Source organism: Canis lupus, chromosome 32 (assembly GCF_048164855.1).
Source record: "Canis lupus baileyi chromosome 32, mCanLup2.hap1, whole genome shotgun sequence".
Classification (NCBI taxonomy): Eukaryota; Metazoa; Chordata; class Mammalia; order Carnivora; family Canidae; genus Canis; species Canis lupus.
In genome coordinates, this window is record NC_132869.1 from 18,648,050 (window position 1) to 18,670,000 (window position 21,951).

At 37.5% G+C, this 21,951-nt stretch overlaps 1 protein-coding gene and 1 long non-coding RNA gene across 3 annotated transcripts in view; one reads left to right on the top strand and one right to left on the bottom strand.

Annotated features, from left to right (window-relative positions):
* The window catches only part of SECISBP2L (SECIS binding protein 2 like), a 58,809-nt gene extending 40,694 nt beyond the window's left edge, over nt 1–18,115 (bottom strand). The window contains exons 1-5 of one of the 2 annotated variants that reach the window (XM_072808385.1): nt 17,812–17,906; nt 9,590–9,768; nt 8,765–8,803; nt 7,040–7,364; nt 4,887–5,022 (exon numbers count right to left, since the gene is read on the bottom strand). In XM_072808385.1, the coding sequence (XP_072664486.1) occupies nt 4,887–5,022; nt 7,040–7,364; nt 8,765–8,790 (487 nt within the window). In that variant the 5' untranslated portion in view covers nt 8,791–8,803; nt 9,590–9,768; nt 17,812–17,906. Of the gene's footprint in view, nt 1–4,886; nt 5,023–7,039; nt 7,365–8,764; nt 8,804–9,589; nt 9,769–17,811 lie in introns of both variants that reach the window. The other variant, XM_072808384.1, reaches the window with a different exon arrangement.
* Nucleotides 969–14,436, top strand: LOC140622717 (uncharacterized). Its single transcript, XR_012022409.1, has 3 exons — nt 969–1,103; nt 7,676–7,783; nt 14,300–14,436. It is a non-coding gene; the product is annotated as an uncharacterized lncRNA (long non-coding RNA).
* Nucleotides 18,116–21,951: the final 3,836 nt, after the last annotated feature.

Below are 21,951 nucleotides of genomic sequence, written 5' to 3' on the forward strand. Positions count from 1 at the left end.
ATGAAATTATACTGTCCATTTTCTTTTGTGACTTGCTTCCCAGTCTGCCCCATCTCCTCAACATTAGTTTTGAGATTCTGGAGCATGTGGCTATAATTCATTAACATCACTGGAATCTAGAATGCCTCTGTATGATGAACATACCACACAGTATTATTTATCCTTTATACCACTGATGGAACACTGGGACTATTTTGGGGTTTTGCATTATTAAATAATACTGCTGTAACCACTCATATACAGATATTTGAATGTGTATATGTGCATGTGGAAGATGCTTTAAGGTAAATACTGCTGGGACCTATAGAGTACAAATATTCAACTTTACTTGGTAATGCCAAATCAATTTCAGTCAGACTGTTTAAAAACAGTTTACAACCCAACAGCAAGATATAAATATCCACAGTGATCCACATATTCACCAAATACTTGATAGTAGGCTATAATTTTTGCCAATTGTTAGATATAAAAAATGGCTCATTGTGGGCTTTTTAATTTGGCTCATTAAATAATGAGGTTTGGCATTTTGTTTGTTTGTTTGTTTATTTGTTTTGGTTTGGCATCTTTCCTGATGCTTTTAGCCACTAGCGTCTTCCCTTCTGTGAATTAATTTTATTTTTGGATTATTTGACTTCTGCCCATTTTTCTATTGAGCTGTCTTATTTTTGTATTTCACAAATTATAATCAAAAGACATTAAGAAAAATTCTTGCAATCTCCTCCTACTCTAACAAATAACAATTTTCTTTTTTCTATATTTTCATGCATAATTTTTACACAGCGTCAATACAATTTTGAGTTGGGCTATTTAATATTATGTATATGTTCATAATCATAACGTAAGAAGGCTCCATATTATTCCACTGAGTGGATATTCTACACTTCTCTTGACTTGTCACCTGTTACTAAACATTGGGAAGCTTTCAGTGTGCTACTGCAATTTGGATCTTTCATCCACAGTCCTTTTTCTTTCTAGGGAAATATATCCATTTTGGATACATTCACAGGAGGACAACTGGGTCAAAGGAAAGATTCCTAGGAATCTTGAGTCCTGCCAAATTGTTTCAGCCCTCTGGGACTGTGTCCCATGGCCCCAAGAACAAGGTGGGATCATTTTCTTATTCATTTATATGAATTTTTTAATACCTTCATACTAATACTCCTCAGAATTTGAAACAACTAAAACAACTAAAAATCTTTTCCAAGTTTGTGGCTTATTCTTTCACTCACTTTTGATAGAATTTACTACAGAAATACTTCACTCCCTACTGTCATAAACATACCTGCCTATATTTTCTTCTACTGTGGTTTTCCTGTTTGTCCCTAATCCACCTAAAAAAGATTTGCATGGGGTGTAAATTAGGTATCTGTAATGCTATCTCTGTTACTTTCCACATATGTGTTTCCACATACACGTGAGTCTGTTTCTGGATACCCTGTTCTTTTTGTAGACTGCATTTTTTGTATAAGGGTATAGGAAGTAAGATTGTTTAATAGGTCTTGATATTTAGAAGAAAAGTCCTTTTCTTCTCAAATGATCCTATTAGAACTAGTTTGTCAAATTCCCCAAAAATTCCTATTGGAATTTTTATTAGAACTGCACTGAACCTACAATCGGACTTAGGGGAAAATGACATTTATAGTATCAAATCATCCTATATGGACAGGCTATTTAGGTTTTTTTGTTTTTGTTTTTGTTTTTTAATGTCCTACCATAAAGTTAAGCTTTTCTGCATAAATGTCTTGTACATCTTTTATAAAGTTTATTCTCAAAAACTTTATTATATTTTTGTTGCTATTATAAGTGGCATCTCTTCTCAAATCCTGTTTGTTAGTAACACACTGAAATGTACTTAACTTTTGTATAATATCCTGTATCTAGTCATCTTATTAAACTCATTAAATAAAAAAAATAAAAAATAAAAAAATAAACTCATTAAATACATTAATACATCCTACCTGTGACTAATACGAATTAATCCTCAGAAATTAAAAACAAGTTAAAAATACTGATAGAATACACAATCCTCAGTACTTGAAAACAAATTAAAGGTTAAGAATACTGATAAAAAGGGAATGACTGGGTGGATCAGTGGTTGAGCATCTGCCTTTGACTCAGGCCCTGTTCCCGAGGTCTTGGGATCAGGTCCCACATTGGGCTCCCCACAGGAAGCCTGCTTCTCCCTCTGCCTATGTGTCTGTCTCTCTCTGTGTGTCTCCCATGATAAATAAATAAATATTTTTAAAAAAGAACACTGATAAAAGGTACTATCTTCTAATCAAATTTTACCTTCACTTTTCATTTTTTTTACTTCTTTTAAGCACAGTTAATACACAATGTTACATTAGTTTCAAGTGTACCACACAGAGATGCTACAAGAGTCTATATACATTATGCTTTGCTCATTATAAGCGTAGTTACCATCAGCTAACCCCAACCCTCTTGCAACCATAAGTTTTTGTTCTTTGTGTTTATGGGTTTATTTCTGCAGGGTTTTTTTTTTCTTTTTAGATTCCACATATATGTGAAACCATACAGTATTTGTCTTTCTCCATCGGACTTATTTCACTTAGCATTATACCCTCTGAGTCTATCCATGTTGTCACAAATGGCAAGATTTCATTCATCCTTTTTTATGGCTGAGTAATATTTTATTATATATACAGATCACATCTTCTTTATCCATTCTCCATTTATTTACCTAAAGACACTTAGATTGCTTCCTTATCTGAGCTACTGTAAATAATGCTACAGTAAACATAGGAGGGAATATATTTTTTTGAATTGATGTTTTCATTTTCTTTGGGTAAAATACCCAACTCAGGCCAACTAAGTCTGCCCACAAAGAAAAAACGATTGCCTTATTTCTCCGGGATCTCCATGAGAAAACATTGTTCACTGGCTCCAACAAAGTCTGATCGTAAAAGAGCTCAGCTGTCCAAAAAAAAAAAAAAAAAAAAAATTCCGTAGTGGAATTAACTGGATCATCTGGTATTTCTAGTTTTTTAAGGAATGTCCATACTGTTTTCCATAGTGGCAGCACCAATTTACATTCCCACTACATTTTTTTCTCCACATCCTCTCCAACACTTAATATTTCTTTTCGTTTTGATTCTAGCCACTTTAACAGGTATAACGTGATATCTTATTGTGGTTTTGCTCCGCATTTCAATGATAATTTGTGATGTTGAGCATCATTTCATGTGTTTGCTGGCCATTTGTGGGTCTTCTTTGGAAAAATGTCTATTCAGGTCCTCTAGCCAATTCAAATTGGATTATCTGTTTTCTTTGGTATTGTGTAAATATTTTGGATATTAACCTCCACTGGATATATCATTTGCGAATATCTTATCCCATTTAGTAGGCTGCCCTTTAGTTTTGCTAATATTCATCTATTCATTGCCTAATTCTTATCAGAAGATTGTCTTTGTAGTCACTTAATGAGCAAACTAAAGAAGTAAAGATTTTTAAAAGCAGTCCCAGGGTTTAGAGCACATAGAAGTCAGTCACTATGACCAGCAACAATCAAAAAAACCTAGAAAACTTTGTAAATATATTATATTGTTACTCTTTTCTATAGCATCTCAAGCATTTGCTAGTCCACTGATCACACTGCTTTATGGATACAAATTATAGAAAGATTGCTTTTTAACTGATTCCCAGATCCTTCCTTACTCCTAATGGATCTAAGCAATTGTAAAAAAAATAACTGAGCTGATGTCACAAAAGAAAAGGTACAGCTCAAATGAAAGAAAGTATGCATCATCAAATTTATTTTAAGCCAGAGTGGAGACTATAGGGATAAAAAGTAAATGTGTCTTTGAACAGATCTAATTCTTGGCCTTGATCATTAACAAAATTTTTTTACTACTGTCAATGAGAATGGGTAAGGAGATATCTAACTCGATATTGGGATTTAATGATATAAACTGGAAAATACTAATTTTTAACTATTACCATGATAAAGCTTCCTTATTTAAAGTTTATACAGTCCTCTAAAAAACTCTGGACAAAATGATATACAACTAGTCCAAAATTTTTACTTGTTTGAGAGGATAGTGCCGCTCATAGGTATGGTTCCAATCTATGATGTGGCACAGAAAACTTGCCAAGTTCTTTCTATAAAAATACTATATTAGAGTATTTTATAAAGGTGTTTTTTTTTTTTAAGATTTTATTTATTTATTCATGGGAGACACAGAGAAGCAGAGACACAGGCAGAGGGAGAAGGCGGCTCCTCACAGAGAACCCGACACAGGACCCAAATCCAGGACTCTAAGGATCATGCCCTGAGCTGAAGGCAGACGCTCAACCACTGAGCCACCCAGACGTCCCTATAAAGGGTTTTAAAGTAGTTATAAAAACATACAATTTTGGGGATCCCTGGGTGGCGCAGTGGTTTAGCATCTGCCTTTGACCCAGGGTGTGATCCTGGAGTCCCAGGATCGAGTTCCACATCAGGCTCCCTGCATGGAGCCTGCTTCTCCTTCTGCCTGTGTCTCTGCCTCTCTCTCTCTGTGTCTCTCATGAATAAATAAATAAAATCTTTAAAAAAAAAATACAATTTTGATATTTGCAAAAATGGGTCCTCAAATTCCTACAATGCCTGCAAAATTCCAACTCTGATTTCTGAACTGCTCCACTACTATATGGGGATAAGGACACCTCAAATCCTCCTCAAAACTGCACATTAGCCAGCAAACTAGTTGAAAGAACACTGTATGTTCATGGACTGCTTTTATCTTCCTAGAGAGTTTCACAAAGTGGCAAGATAAATGGAAGGATGAAAGTCTAGAATCCTGAAAAGTGGTACAGTCCACAATTATAAAGTCAATACATGACAACAGATAAAAATCAGTGATATATATATAAGAACCCCTGCTTACCAGTTTGCTGTGAAGCATCTACCAGAAGCACAATTTTTGATCGATTATCAGGACCTGCTGCATTTGTCTCTTTCTGAGTAGCTACATTTTTCACCAGTGGCCTTTTGCTTTTTATGTGCTGTTGTAAAAGCTGTTGCTGATTTAAGCCGACAAAAAAATAATAACTTAAAAACCTACTCAATGTATTAAACATTTAAAATACATATATACATCCACTATAAAACACATCTAAATTTATGCTCTAAATTAGTGGCTCCCAATCCATGGGGAGAGAGGGTTACTGTGTTAGCAATTCATGAAATTATCTGCAGTTAATCGTAGGACATGAAATTATTATACACACATTTTAATACAATTTTTCAAATAACTATTAATGCTACTATGATTAATAAAATATTAATTCATTGTAATTACTTCTACTTCATTTATTCTCAATCAATAATTAGTAAATGACAGATGTATAATCATATTATATAAGAGATTATAAATATTTATTTAGAAAAGGGTGAAAGCTTATCCAACGGATAAGTTTTACTTTCATGATGGCAAAAGTACAAAAACAATTCTGCTTTAGAGCTTGAAAAGAAAATATAAGAAAGCTGATCCTTTCCTTAATTTTTTAAAACACCAGTATTCATCACTTAAAAACAGCGATTTATACAATGGAACTTTGAATTTAACTGCCTACATTGAAGTGCTGGAAATGCACTCTGAGAAGTCATGTTTCTTCAACATCTGAAAGTTATATACTACTACCTAATTTCCAATACTTATTCTTTACATTCTCCAGAGATCCCAAAACAATTTCCCCTGACCCAATGTTTTCACGAACAAAGACTATAAAATATAAAAGCCTTTTAAAGCAACCTCTGCTGCATGTATGTATTTTAATTTGTGAAAAGTATGCCAGAAGACAGCAAAAACTTTTCACTGAAGAAGCTGGACTAAAGGAATCTAGGAAGGCATCAACTCCTTGATGACAGAGCTATAAAATGCATTTAAGAAATCACTCTATGGGGCAGCCCCGGTGGCTTAGCGCTTCAGCACCGCCTTTAGCCCAGGGCGTGATTCTGGAGACCCGGATTGAGTCCCACGTCAGGCTCCCTGCATGGAGCCTGCTTCTCCCTCTGCCTGTGTCTCTGCCTCTCTCTCTCATGAATAAATAAAATCTTTAAAAAAATAAAAATAAAAAAGAAAAGAAAGAAAGAATTCACTCTACCATCTATTAGCTCAAAAGTGCTGAGAAGAAACATGGTTTGTCTTCTCTTCTTATATGCCTTGCTATTAAGGCCTCAATATAAAAGTATCCTTTTAGTTAAGAAACAGTTATATAGAATAAATCTCAAATCTCTTGTTTTCAAGCTCTTCATGTCTCCCTCTTTTTTACATAGTCAAAAGACTAATCTTAAGAGTGGTTTCACACACTTATCTTTCATTTTCTTCAGCCTGAGGAGACCCTGTGTTCAGATAATATAGTAAAGCAACACTTGACTAACAAAGTGCTATTGCTACTAAAAATTCACAGAATAGCAACAATGAAGTTGAAGGGATTTAATGAATCACAAATGTTCTCCATAGTATCTCTTACTGGTTTCTGAAGACTGAAATATAATGAAGTGCATTAGTCATTCCACACCACTAGCGTAGAATCCAAACTACCACTTATAAACACTATGCAATTCTTATCACTAAATTAAAATAATTTGGAAATATTTACACATTATGAGGACATAAAACTCTCTGAAGGAATCTGAAGGTGACTGTAAATCATATCATCAATTAAGAATAAGGCAAAACAGGGCAGCCCGGGCAGCTCAGCGGTTTAGCACCGCCTTCAGCCCAGGGCATGATCCGGGAGACCTGGGATCGAGTCCCACGTCAGGCTCCCTGCATGGAGCCTGCTTCTCCCTCTGCCTGTGTCTCTGCCTCTCTCTCTCTCTCTCCCCTGTGTATTCTCATGAATAAATAAATAAAATCTTTAAAAAAAATAATAAGGCATAATAAAAACAGGGAAAACTATTTTATAAATGTTCTACCCTTGATTATAATAGTGAATGAAATGTTTTATAGTAAATTCAGCATCAAAAGCTAATCAATACAAATAGTGAATTATCTACACTATTATTAACAATAAAAATATCAAAGTCACTTACTTTTGGTACAACTGGTCCTCTGTTACTGTTTCTGCTTCGATGACTGGACAATGGGAAGACCTGTCCAAGCTGATTTGGACGCTCAGTGCATTCTGTGGTTATAGTATTTACAGTATTTGCAGCCTGAAAGGTGTTGGAGTAAGGTGTAGGAAAAGGATGATAGAATCCCATAACTTGGGCACATGGTGCTGGCATCAGCTGATAATATGTATACTCTGTAGAAACAGGTGGCTGAGCAGATATAATGGGGTAGGCGAGGTATGGCCCAGCAGGGTTTGGACTGGGCTGTTGCCATCGTATATCATTGTTATACAACGGAAACTGTCTGTTAAAATCAAATAAAAAAAGAACAATCTAGTGACGAGTCTAAAGGTAATGCTGAAGCAAAAGCTCTTACTTCATTTTAACTTAAAAAAGGATAGAACAGTGGCTTCACAATAAAAAGGAGATAAAATTATCACCTTATAAAGTTCTTTGCTGTAATTAGAGATTATTAACAACTGTAATAACAACTTAAATGTAATAACAACTTAAATGACAGTATAAAGAAATTTAACCTAATAGTTTTACTGCATTCCAAGATTTTTAAAAGTACATACCATTCTTATTTGTAACTCTCTCTTCAACCTCCTCAAGGTATTTCTGCCTAGAAGTTAAATACCTAGCTGCTGGATCTGTAAACAAAGGCAGTCCAAAGTTCCCATCCAATGCTAACAACTGTGACAGCCTTCTGCAAAAAGCAGGGTAAGGTGATCACTGCGTAAGGTGATCATTAAATGGGTGATTTGATTCCTCCACCTCTCATTCTTCAGCTCAGTCGCACGGCTTCCTACTTCTCTCTCATACTCCTCGAACCATTTGGCCAAGTGAAGCTCTTCCTGGCTCCCCTCCTTGGCAGTGGAAACAGATTCCAGGTCCAAGGGAAAGAAGAAGAGAGGCAAGCCGGTCCACTGCCATCCTATCCCTAGCATTAGAACCTTTTCTAGTGCAATTCCGTAAAGCATCAGCAAGGTTCTTCCTATCTCAGTAGTCCTTATGAAAGTTGCTGCTGAAGAATGAGGGGTCATGGGGAGGGGAGCATTGAGCTTTTCCTCACTACCCCACAACAAAGCACAATGGAAAAATGTTCATTGTCATAATTTAAGAAATATATCTAATCTGCTGGCTGGTTTACTCACGAATTCTCAAAGATTATTTAGTACAGTAAGAAAAATTAATTGTACTTTACGTTTGGCTATTTTGTCAAATCCAAAAAATAGTATTATTAAATTTGGTTTATAAGTCACTTCAAACATAGGTCAAAATTTTTTCATATAACATTAACTGCAATTGAGAAGGATCCCTTACTCTTTGTCCAATCTCCAAAACTAGAGTTTTAGAGATCATTAACTTGAATACTTAATATTTCATACAGCAGCTTAGTGGCCTCATATCTCTTACATCAAGACTATATCCAGGGGATCCCTGGGTGGCGCAGCGGTTTAGCGCCTGCCTTTGGCCCAGGGCGTGATCCTGGAGACCCGGGATCGAATCCCACGTCGGGCTCCCGGTGTATGGAGCCTGCTTCTCCCTCTGCCTGTGTCTCTGCCTCTCTCTCTCTCTCTCTGTGACTATCATAAATAAATAAATAAATAAATAAAAGACTATATCTGAAAGAATATACCTTGGCACACTAGTGTGCCACGTGATGGCTTATAGGTATGTAGGAATACTGATTGTCTTTACCTTCGGGGCTGTTGGGCCTCATCCATTTATCCCAGAGTGCTAGAGAAATATAATTTTTATGTGTGATATTAATTGAAAGAGGCTGAAAATACTTTTTATACAGCAATAAAATGAGCTACATCAACAAAGTACTAATCACTCAGTCTAAGCAGGGTTAAAAAGGCTATCATAACTATCACAAGTAACACCCTAACCACTAGGTCACACATTATCTGAATTGCAAGCATTTGGCTAAATCACCCTGTGACTATAGCACAGAAGCTAAATTTAAACTAGAATCAGAATCTAGAAATATACGTTAACCATAAAAGCCTCAATGTTAAAGACTATCTCTTGGTATTTTCTTATGCCAGACTGTTCTGAAAATTGATTAGATACTTATTCTTAAAAAAGGGTTTCTGTTCACCACTTTCTGAATATTCATTCCTCCCCTTGTATCAACTTATTTCAAAGTAATTTTAATGACTTATTATAGGAAATACATCCAAAAAACTCTATTTCCTCTTAGAAAGAATGAGAAAATAACAATTTTCAAATTTCTCCTTCATTTGGGTTTATTTACTTTTCTTAAAAAAGAGAAATGGTTAATGTTTAAAAGTTACAAATGGAGGGGCACCTGGCTGGTTCAGTCAGTGGAGCACGGGACTCTTGATCTCAAACTTACAAGTTGAAGCCCCAGGCTGACTATAGAGATTACTAAAAAAAAATAATAAACTTAAAAAAAGAAAAAGTTACAAAAGGAAAAAATGAAGAAGTATGCCATGCCAATTTCTGTATTTCCCTACCCGACCCCCGCCCCACAAAAAAAGATAATAAACAGATTACCTATTGGACTGGTTTTCCTGCACAAATGGGTAACAAGTAATCAGGTAGCTGGGGATTGGAGTTGGTTCTACACCAGAAACATTTCCATTATCATTTGGGAGTGCCATCGGGATCATAAATGTATCAGGATTCTTCTTCTGTGGAATAAATGGTTCTACCTCAGCTGATAGCTTGACATTCTTCAAAGAGAAAGTAAAACACACTATTAATAAATGAGCAAAAAAAAAAAAAAAGAGCAAAAACCTTAATACAAATTCACAATCTAACAATGGAAGAGTCAGTGTTTACAAATAGTAATTAGATCTCAGTATTTACAAAACATCCAAAGGGAACAGCAATGTCATATTAAAATAACTAAATATGATTATTTAGGCAAAGCCATCAAATAAAACAGGGAATAGCATATCAAGTAATTGCATTTTAATGAAGTCATTTCTTATGTAACCAAAGCTGTTAAAACAATCAAGAGTACAAGGAAGTTAGACTTGAATCCAAAAATAAATCTGGTAGTAAAGAAATCTAGCTCTTCAGACAAAACAATGTGCTTTTAACTAATTCTGTTAGGAGGAAAAAATCATTAGAGTTCTGAAGGATAATCACTTTATATTTTTTTGACTAGACTGAAAAATATTTTTGTCCATTTCAGGAAATTAGATTAGTACGGTTTAAATAAAAGAAAGGAAAATGTCTAAGATTAAAAAAAGAAAGAAAACATAAGGGCAAAAAACTTTTGGTTCACAGTTAAAGTAGGAGAAAAAAATGAGTACTTTATTTCCCAGTAGACAACTTGAGTAAACTAACATAATCCAGAATAGGCACTCCCATTTTAGTTTATTTTGTATATATTTCTGTAGATTAAAAAATCTACAGAAGGGCAGCCCGGGTGGCTTAGCGGTTTAACGCCTGCCTTCATCCCAGGGCGGGACCCTGGAGACCCAGGATCCAGTCCCATGTCGGGCTCCCTGCATGGAGCCTGCTTCTCCCTGGGCCTGTGCCTCTGCCTCTCTCTCTCTGTCTCCTCTCTGTGTATTCGCATGAATAAATACTAAAATCTTTAAAAATAATAATAAAAAAATAAAAAATTAAAAAATTAAAAATCTACAGAAACTTAAAATATTTATTTTAAAAACTAAAGTATTTTAGGATGCACAGGTGGGTGACAGAACTATAAAGAAAAGCAAGTAAGACCCAGGATGAAAGTCAGGATAGGAATTACTCATATGAAATTACTGATGTGAAAAGGAGTTGAGATCATGAGGAGGTACCTGGGAAGCTTCTGAATGCCTAGCAAAGTTCTATATCCTAACTTGGGTGACAAGTACAAGGTATTCATCTTATAATTCATTTATCTATATACTGTTTTTATGGAGTTTTCCTTCTGTATTTAACAACAAATATTTACAATTTAATTACAAAAAAGAAAAAACCTATAGGCACATTCTACAAAGGTAGAATGTTAAAAGCCACATAAATATCACAATCTAAAAAGATATTAAACACTTCTTTAAGAAACCAATAAGTGAAATGCAATCCAGTGTTTCAACTGCTCAAATCAAAGCAACAGTCCTAACTAGAACTTTTCTCTCCAGTAGGATGGCATTTATTGGAAGCTCTGAGCAAGGCAGAGTTCCCAGAATAAATTTCAGGCTTGCTTCTCACAAAAGTAATCAGTAACAAATGCAAGAAAATCTGAAGACAAAATCTAAGGACATATAGTCAACAGAGAGTCTTTATTCAGATAAACCATTCTCTAAAAAGAGTCCACTGGAAATATTCAGAATGCTTGTAAAAAGGTGAGGCAGAAGAAGAAATCTGAACTATTTATAGCAATATTAATTCACTATCCTTCCTACCTGATTAAACTTTGAAATCTATTTTTACACTATTAACCAAATCTGAATTAAAGAGAGTACTTGCCTTATGAATACTGTATCTATGAGCTGAAGCTGGTTTCTTGAATTTCCTGAAAGCAAAAACTCCTTCAAATGCTTATAGTCTTAAGTCAGTAATTTTCACTCAAAACTAACAAAACTGACATCAGAACTCAAAAATTACTTGTGTAAAATATAAAATATCAATCTAATAAACGTTCTGCCAGGAGGAAATTGGTGGGGGGAAAGCTGATTTTCAACAAGAATGCACAGATAGTGGAAACTTGCCTTATATAGTTCATGCATAGGTATAAAAAGAGGGAAAATTTAAATCACATTTTCACTACACTAAAAATGTAATTTTTAGGATTTCTTTGAAAAATCTGAGAAGTCCTTTTAAACATATGAGAACTCTCTGAGAAGTTTTATAGATCTTTATTAGAAGGTATTAGGACATTTTTAAAGCACGGAGTATGGTTATATCAAATTTCCATATGAAAAAGAAATTATACTAAAATAATTTTAAGAAATAAGATAATCTAAAGATAATATGTTTCCTGACACCTTTCCCCAAATAATACCAACCCATAAATTACTTTGGTAACAACAAATTCAAATTCTTGTTCAGGTCAAAAGTTGCAACAAGTTTTTATACTTAGTTTCATTTTACTTTGTAAGTTTCATGAACTTAGGTAACCTACTATCAAAAAAGTGTCACCCATAACTTATAACTGATATCTGTACATATACACAGTATATGCTCTTAAATATTAAAGTTTATAAGATTTCTATTCTAAGTGCAATTCTAGATATCAGAGTTCAACAATAAAACTCACAAACACTGAAGTGATCCTTTGTGTTTAGCAAAAAAGAGAAGCTGCTGTAGTGAACAGCTGCAAAAACAGAAGATGTCACTAGTAGGAACAGGCTGGCAAACTTTCTCCTACAGTTACAACTCTCTATGGTCTTAAAAGTTGTTTGTTGTGACTTTAGGGCTTTCAGTATCACACATTAAAATGAAGCATCTGCTCTTCTCAGGCCTAAAAAATAAAGATCTCAAACTATTCTTAAAACTCCACATAATAAAGCCCATGTAGACAATATGTTAAGTAACAAATTCCAGCAATATTTCAATTGTATTAGTATAGAATCAAAGAAAAATGTCCTATACAGTGGACAACAAAGCATTATGAAAAAATTAGACTAGTTACTTCATATGATATTCCTCAGCTTGAATTTTTTAGTCTACTTTTGACAAGATCTATTTTTCAGAAATCAGAAATTTTATAGCAGAGTTATCTCCTTAAAGTAAATATAAATATAAAATAAGTCTAAACTACACAAAGTCTAACTCTCCCTATACTATTTGCTTAAAAAACTATCTACTTAGTAAAGTATCTCTATCTTTCAGAAATTATTTCAGGATTTTCCAAATTAATGAAAAATCCTAATAATCCCAGAAGCCTATGGTAGGAAAAAAAATAAATAAAAATAAAAACATAAAGCAGTTTTACATTCCTTTTAAATTTAGCATATACTAAAACAAATGTCAATAATAAAACTTCTTTGATGTGAATGAGCTAGAAAACCCAAGAATTTATCAGAACATGAAGGTATAAAAACCTTCTTTAACAGAGTGTATTAAACAAATGCACTCAGATCACTGAGAGCCTATAAAAATTCAACATATATGCTATGAGTACATGTTCTGGAACGAGTGCTGTACTAGACTGGTTTAGGGAAAATGAGCAAGCATTACTATGAAGCATCCAACAGCAGGAAATGCACACTAAACTCTTCTGGAATAGAACCTCCAGAAGAGCACAAATAATTTTCCCAGATTAAGCAACAGAAAAAAACACCCACTTAAAATCAAAACTGAAGAAGAACATAATAAGGCAGTCTCCCACAGTAAAATTTCGTTATGTACCTACCACACACCTACAGAAAAAAATATGACCATGGAAACCCTGTACATTCTCTCTATGCTAAGGTAAAATTACAATATATCAAACATTAAGATATTTTACATCTCATGGTCAAAGAAAAATAAATTTCTTCCAAAGGAAGAAATGGCTAGAGATACGTGCTAGCTGTATTGTTTCTGATTGCAATGGCTTACAGTGAAAGGAAACATTTGTGCCAAATCGATTGCAGTAGTTATATAGGTAAGTTTTGCAAGACTTCAGAAAACATTGAGAAAAAAATCAAAATACTTAACTGAGACTGCCAACTTGATTTACTATTCAAATCTTTTCCTCTTTTGTTAAAACAGACCACACCTAATCCTGATGGTGCCTGATGGTACTTTTCTACAAATCAGCTTTCTAAATTTATTTTTTTAAATTTATTCATGATAGACAGAGAGAGAGAGAGAGAGAGAGAGAGAGAGAATGGGAGGCAGAGACACAGGCAGAAGGAGAAGCAGGCTCCATGCCAGGAGCTGACACGGGACTCGATCCCGGGACTCCAGGATCACGCCCTGGGCCAAAGGCAGGCACTGAACCGCTGAGCCACCCAGGGATCCCCCAGCTTTCTAAATTTAATACTGGCTTTTGGATTTATCGAATTTATTAATTTCTGGGTTTATATTTATTTTCCTCTCTTGCTTTTCAGTAGGGTTTTCCTGCTAACTTCTAGCCCTGGACACTTAATTTTACTTACCTTTAAAATGTTTAATAATGAAAGTATTTATGACTATGCATTTGCCTCAGAGTATAGCTTCAGCCACATCCTGTAGGCTTTCATATGCATTACTTTTTCAATATCTCATAATTCTACCTTTTTATTTCCTCTTGATTGAGGGCTTAGGGAAAAATGTCTTTTTAAATTTCCAAAGGTTGGCAAGGTGCCTGGATGGCTGTCAGCTGAACATCCTGGTGTTGGTTCAGGTCATCGTCTTGGGGTCCTGGGATCCAGCCCCACACTGGGCTCCCCACTCAGCAGGGAGTCTGGTTCCCCTCTCTCTCCCTCTGCTCCCTTCCCCCCTGCCCCGTACTCTCTCTCAAATAAATAAATCTGGAAAAAAAAAAAGTTAAATTTCCCGAAGTTATTTTACTTTCTTTTGATTACAAAAGTACTGTTTTTAAAACCTGTTAAGATAAATCATTTACTTAGTCATAAAGATCAACTACAAGTATTACTGAATCATAAATGTTTTATAGTAACTTATTTAGAATATACTTAGTTTGCAACGCTGATACGATTTGAAGTTTATCAATTATTTAAAGGAAAAAATTATAAGCCAGATGATTTGTATCTTTATTAGTAAACAGCACTTTGCATGAAGTCATACGTTACGTGTTTGCTTTTCTAAGACTTAAAGACATTGGTGACCAATAGTCTTGTAAATGCTTTTAAAAGAGCCTATGTAATGTTAACTTACTAAAAATTAAGCCAATGTTTGAATCATTTGATAATACAAAACATATTGTGAACTTCAAGTATTCTGTCATTTTTAAAGCCATTGTTTATTTTTTTAAAAATCTCAAAACACTGTCTTAAATTTCCTTAAATAGAAACATTAAGCCTTAATGAACAAATAAACTCCATGATTTATTCTTCATGTCCCTTTACAACCCCCCCCCCTTAAGAGCAAAAACAAAACAAAACAAAACAAAAAAAGCATTACACCAAGTAATAACTGTTCTTAGAACATCTAACCCTGGCAATTAAAATTAAATTACTTGTTTTGATTTAATACAGTCTTGCTTGCTTGCTTGCTTGCTATACGAGAATACTCTTGAGATCCTCTTTTGGTTATAACATTTTTTCAAACAGTCGTTATTGCAATTAAGACTATTATCTAGCATGTATTCCCAGTAACTTACTTTTTATAATTCTGATCAACATACATACAATTTACCCTTTTATACAAAGTTTTTTTTTTTTTTTTTTAAAGAGCAATTTGAATGTCTTCATGCAAAACATGCTTGGATTTTTTTTTAAGTTACACTTGTGCAATACTCCAAGGATTTCAATTAGGTTAACATGAAATGCACAGTTTGTATTAAGTACTATTTTTTAAAAATCAGATTTCTATAAATTGCTAACCACTACAATATTATGAGTATGTTATAATGCTGCAGGCCTTCCCAAAAATTCTGAATATAAATCAGTACTGGTTTAAAATGAAAACACAAACATTTTGTGAGAGAAAATGGAAATTCACGTATCACATATATTTTTAGTGACTTCTGCCTACCTAAATTCACTTCATTACTAAAAATAAAAAAGTAAAAAGAAATAAATATAAAAATATATATATAAAAGTATATTACTCTATGGTATAGTGGAAACAATCAAGAACTCAAAGTGGAAAAAGCTCAGTTCTAGCCCCTAATCTACCACTAGATTAATGGTTCTTAGCCTCTTTTCAGTGACAGATTCCCTTGAGAATATGATGAAAATAATGGAGTCTTGCCCCAGAAAAATGCTAATATAAAATGAAGCACACTCCTTCCAGGTCATCCATGGACCCCTGAATTAACTGCCTCCAGCCTGAACAAGGCAAAGTAGCATCACTTTTCTGTATCTTGGTGTCCTGTAAGTATGTGGCGGGTGGGAAGAGAGGGTGGTTAGAATTACTCTCTTTCTTAAGATTAGGCTGGGGAAGAGGCAGGAGATACTAGAGTTTAAAAAAAAAAAAAAAAAAGAAGAAGCAATTCTTCAATGGAAAATCTACATTCATGATTTCTTTCTAATACTTAAATTTCTACAACATTTTAATAGGTTGTGGACTTTGGAAAGATATAAGATGAAAGAGGAATAGGTTCTCTGGTTTAAATAATTTGCTCATAGCACTTGCTGTTAAGATAACCACACACAAACAGCTATGCTAAATAGTTAATTATATTTCCTCTAAGATGAAAGGAACCATAAGTATACATATGGTAGCATTACTGGTTACAGTTCTGGCATCATGATGAAGGACCAAAGACTTTAACCTTTTCATTAGTGACGTACATACGAGAAAACTGTTCAAGAAAATTTTCTATTCAATTGTCAGGCTTAGAAATTAAACGCATTTCTGACAGATGCCTTAAAAAATTTTTTTTTCACTGAATATATATATAGAATACTCTGGGTCACTGGACAGCCAAGAGGCTCTGATCAATTTTGCTTTGGAAATCTATGTATTATCTTATAAAACTCACTGTTTTCAAAGCCATAGTCTCATTTTTTTTTTTTAAATTAAAGGTTTTGTAAAAACAAATATACGCAACTAGGAATCTGCCTGCTAAAAGAGCCAGATTTCAAAATCAAAACCGCCTCTGACCAGCTATGTGTACACATATATGCAGGAATTTGGAAATCTCGTCTCATTTATTCCGATACTAATTACCTATTTGTAAAATAACTAGGCAAATCACTGGTCTCTTTTTCCATCTCTTTGCCTCGCTCTACATTGGGTTCCACTGAAGAGAACGCACAGTGAATAAACTTCGATTTCATCAAATTTTAAGTAGTTTGGTAAAGGTCTCAAGGAAGGAAAATACTAACACTTGGGGGGAGGAGACTATTATTTTGGATTATCATTTACATTTTCATCACCCCTGCCTCCCAGCAACTACTCGCATGGATAATCAAGAATTTAATGCAATCAAAAACAAAATAGGTTACTAATGGAACTACTCTAGGAATATGAAAACGGTCTCAGAAATGAATTCATACTTCGGATCCAACACTCTTAAAATAGAAGCCCAATTTTTCAAAGACATTATTTGCAAAGTGACTGGTCAGAGAGGCAGGGGAAAACCATAGTATCTTCTGTCTTAAAACACTTCCCTAAAACCACCGCAAAAAAAGAAACAAAACAAAACAAAAAGCAAAACAAAACAAAACAAAACACCAATGCTTTTTTTTTTTTTTTTTTTTTTGCTCAATGGAACGTTGTGAGAAGCCCACGACCCTGGGCATCTGCATCTGTGGTTCTCACACGTTCTCTGACAGTCTTCCTGGGTGAGAAGCCTTCGAAAGCCTGGCCACCTCGAAAACACATTCCAGAACTAAGGGGGGGGGGTGTCACCCGCTCCAAGTTACAAACCCGCCCCCCCTCGGGGGAGCACTGACAGCTCGGGGGTCCTCTGGCCCCTTCCACCAAACCGCGGAGCGAGGGCAGAAACGAGCCCCCAGCCCGGGGGAGGGGAGCACCGCGGCTGCAGGGGCCCCCGGTCCCCGGAGCGGCCTCGGGAACAATGCGGGAGCGGGGCGCACCGGGCTCCCGGGCGGGGGCAGTCTGCTCCCGCAGGAAGCCGCGGGCTCCGGCCGCCCAGGCCCCGCTCCGAGCCCACGGCCCCCCCCGGACCGAGCGGCGACCCTCAGCGGCCGGCCCAGCCCGAGCCCGCGTACCTGCTCGGCGGGGGCTCGGTCCATGGCGCCTGCAGCCGCAACGGGCCCGCGTTAGTCGCTGCGGAAAACGCCCCGGGCCGCTTTCTCCATGGCCCCCCGCTCCAGTCGAGCCCGGGCTCAGGACCTCCGCCCCTATCTGGCTGGCCCCGACACGGAGTCCGGCTACGCCACTGGCCGAGGGGGTGGCTCCAGCTCCGGGGGAAGGAGGAGGCGGCGGCAGCCTCGGGGAGGGATCATCTGGGACGGAAGCCGAGGAGGGCCCAAAGACGCCGCAGCGGTAGTTGAAAATGGCGGCTCGCGGAAGGGCAGGGAGGGGGAGGGGGAGGGGAGGGGCCGAGGCGTGACGTAGGCGGGGTGACGCCAGAGGCCCTGCGCGGCCGGGCGCGGGAGCGGGCGCGGGAGCGGGCGCGGGAGCGGGCGCGGGAGCGGGCGCGGGAGCGGGCGCGGGAGCGGGCGCGGGAGCGGGAGCCTGGGCCGGCTGGCCTGCAGGCCGAGGCCGCGGCGGGATGCCCGCAAGCGCGTGCTTTGAGCCGGACTTGACTGCCCGACCTGGACTGTTCACGGGGCGGGAGGAGTGTCGAGCCGCTTGGGACCCAGAGCACCCGGGTTCCAGTCTTCAGGGACCTCAGGGACTGCTTGGGTTTCGCAGACCACTCTGAGGACTGCTGGAGGAGCTTTTAGCCGCGCCCTGTACCTAGATGGCTCCCCGTCCTTCTGTTATCCAGCTAAAGGAAGTCATGCGTGTAAAGGGAAGCACCCCCGAAGGGCCACTACAGAGAAACTGAGTCCGGAGGCCCCACAGGCCCAGGCTCACCCCCACCGTCGCCTCCGGGCGGGTCTCGCTACCTGAGCATCCCTCACTTTGCTCGGCCTGCGCCTGTATCACACCAACCCACGCCGCTTTCCTCCCCCTGTTAATTGCTTGTTCCTTAAAAAAAATTTTTTTTTAATTTTTATTTATTTATGATAGTCACACAGAGAGAGAGAGAGAGGGAGGCAGAGACACAGGCAGAGGGAGAAGCAGGCTCCATGCACCGGGAGCCTGACGTGGGATTCGATCCCGGGTCTCCAGGATCGCGCCCCGGGCCAAAGGCAGGCGCCAAACCACTGCGCCACCCAGGGATCCCTGCTTGTCCCTTTTATCTCCAGTTCATTAGCTACTTGAGGAGAGAAACTGGGCACGTGGGGAGCACGGCTGATTCCCTCTGGGCCTCTCCTTGGTCGTACCCTCCAGGCGCACCACTTCCGGAAGAGTTCTTGCTCAGCTCCAGGATGAGGAGGGAAAATAAAAAGCTGCATAAGCTAAGTCACATTCACGCAAGAGAGTGGAGGTGGCTCCTGTTTGAGGGACTGGAATGGAGATTTACAGCTGGGAAAGAGAATTTTAAGACGTTTGCTTTGTCATGCTTCAGAAGACCTCACTAAAGGTCTGAATTGCCTTTTCAGTTAGTCTAGGCTGCTTTTCTGGTTTTGTTTGAATAGGATTCCAAAAGGCCGGTCTGTGAAGCCTCTCGCTGTAGGTACACTGATAAACTGTATTTTGACCTGGTGAAAGGAGCTATACTGGGTCAACAACACTTGCATCAAGGCTGGCAGTAGAAACTGCTTATAAGGAGAAATATTTATATTTGTGCACACATCTTTCATTTATTTAGTTTTAACTAAATGAAATATTTTTACTCTCAAATTTTATGTTGGTGCGCATACGTGTGTGCGTGGATATGTGTGTGTGTTTAAATTGTACATGTATGTCTGAATGTTACATACATGAAGAAGTCATGTAATGTCTGCCCTAGTGTCTATCAATGAATGCAGAGTAAATTTAGTTTTGCACAGTAAAGCTGAGCTATTTATATGAAGTAGTTATGTAAACTAACAGATGATCACCCTCCTTCACAATTGAAAGATTAAAAAGAATTCTGAATTTTCAGAATGTTTCCCCACCGGTGATCTCTAGCCATAAGACACCCGGATCTGCGTAAAAAGATAGCAATAACGCAGTACTAATGTAGTCATAAAAATACCACAGTACTTGGTTTCCTTCCTGCTTCTAAGGAGTAATCTGAGAAAATTCAAATAGAGGCTCTCTAAGGATCTTTCCATATTATAGGATTTTTATGACTATGAAATCAGTCTCGTTTTGAATCTTCTTTGTAGAAGATAGTTATTTTAATTTTAACAGAAATATAAGAAATTAATGAACAAAAATGTCACAATGCCATTCTTATTTAACCACAATCCCAGAAAAGATTGCATAGCAATTAAAATAAAGAATTAAAATATATGAAGAATAAAAAGACATTTAAAAATACTACTTTGGGGGAACCCCGGGTGGCTCAGCGGTTTAGCGCCACCTTCAGGCGGGGGCGTGATCCTGGAGACGCGGGATCGAGTCCCACGTCGGGCTCCCTGCATGGAGCCTGCTTCTCCCTCTGCCTGTGTCTCTGCCTCTCTCTCTCTCTCTCTCTCTAATAAATAAATTTTAAAAATAAGGGATCCCTGGGTGGCGCTGCGGTTTAGCGCCTGCCTTTGGCCCAGGGCGCGATCCTGGAGACCGGGGATCGAATCCCATATCGGGCTCCTGGTGCATGGAGCCTGCTTCTCCCTCTGCCTGTGTCTCTGCGCCTCTCTCTCTCTCTCTGTGTGTGTGTGACTATCATAAATAAATAAAAAAAAAATTAAAAAAAAATAAAATAAAAATAAAAATACTACTTTGTATGGATGACATGATTGAATTTCAATTATTTCATTAAGCAGCAAATATTTAATGTGACAAATGCTATGCTAAGTACTGGAGGTATAGCAGTTAACAAGATACTGTGAGAGCAGATCCTGTGTTTGTCTTATGAGCACAATATACATAGAACAAGTAATTACAGGTGAGCTGAGTATCATGAAAAAGGAAGTTCAATAGGTTCTACCAAACTGTGGGATGGAAGGTCAGGGAAGTCTTATGTAAAATGGCATCTAAGCAAAGACTTGAAGGGTGAGTAGGAGTCATGATAAATGAAGGAGAAATGTTAAAAAAAAAAAAAAAAAGTTGTTCCAAGAAAAGGAAATGGCTAATGTGAGCATCCAGGGTAAAAGAACGGAGCATTAGTACTTAAACAAGCTAATTCCTTGAAATTAGAGTTGAGGATGAGAGAGATAATCCAATAGAGCAAGGCCTCTGAGAAAGTAAAACCAAGAGAAGAAATCTGGCCTTAGATAAAGGAGTAGGTAGGTACATGTTTGTCCATGATAACAGAAGGAAAGGAATAAAGGGTAGATATGACTGCAGATACAATTATAAGTTGAAGGAATTCTGTCTATGGCTTCTGTCTTCGCAGGAAAGTAGGGGGCAAGATTATCTGCTGACCATGGAGGGAGGCAGAGTTGATGGTCATGCACTTGTGAAAACTCAGCAAACATGTATTTGATATTTGCACATGTCATATTGCACATGCAAATATAAATTCTACATCAAAAGAAAAAACTATAAATATTGAGCTCTACTTTTAAGAAATTCATGTTCCTACATAACCCAAATCTCTATCAAGTTACTATGAACCCCAGTGGCTTTTAAAGCACCTCTATTTATATCAGATGTTTGTCTTATTCAACGCTGCATCCTTACTACCTGTATGAATGCCTGCCAAAGAGCAGGTGCTCAATAGATGCTTGTTGAATAAATGTGCTATGCTATTAAATCAGGATTTTTTCATTCACGGTTGGGTTTTATTAGGCATGTGCATTATATTGAATAAGCAGGATTCGGTAGAGTACAAGCACAGAATTCTTTTATTTTTGTTCCAGTGTCTTCAAATTCTCTGAGGGCTGATCTTCATTCTGCCCTGGATGGTATCTCATGAAGGTCATACAAACTTCATTCCAAATTAAAGCTTTGCCTTTTCCTAAGCCCAGTCCTGCTTAAGGACTGCAGTAGGTTATGTGGCATGGGCCACTTTTATTTTGTTTTCTGCTTTTTGCATCACTTCCTCCACCTTAACTACTTGCCAATCAAGCCTTCCAATTCCTCCAGGTTTCTATTGTGCCAAGCACAAAGCTACTTCCAGGCAACCATTTATAACCCTAGCCTTAGCTCTTGGGACTTTTTGGGGTTCAGCTTTCTGCTTGATCCCTTGGGTGCTCAGCAAAGCA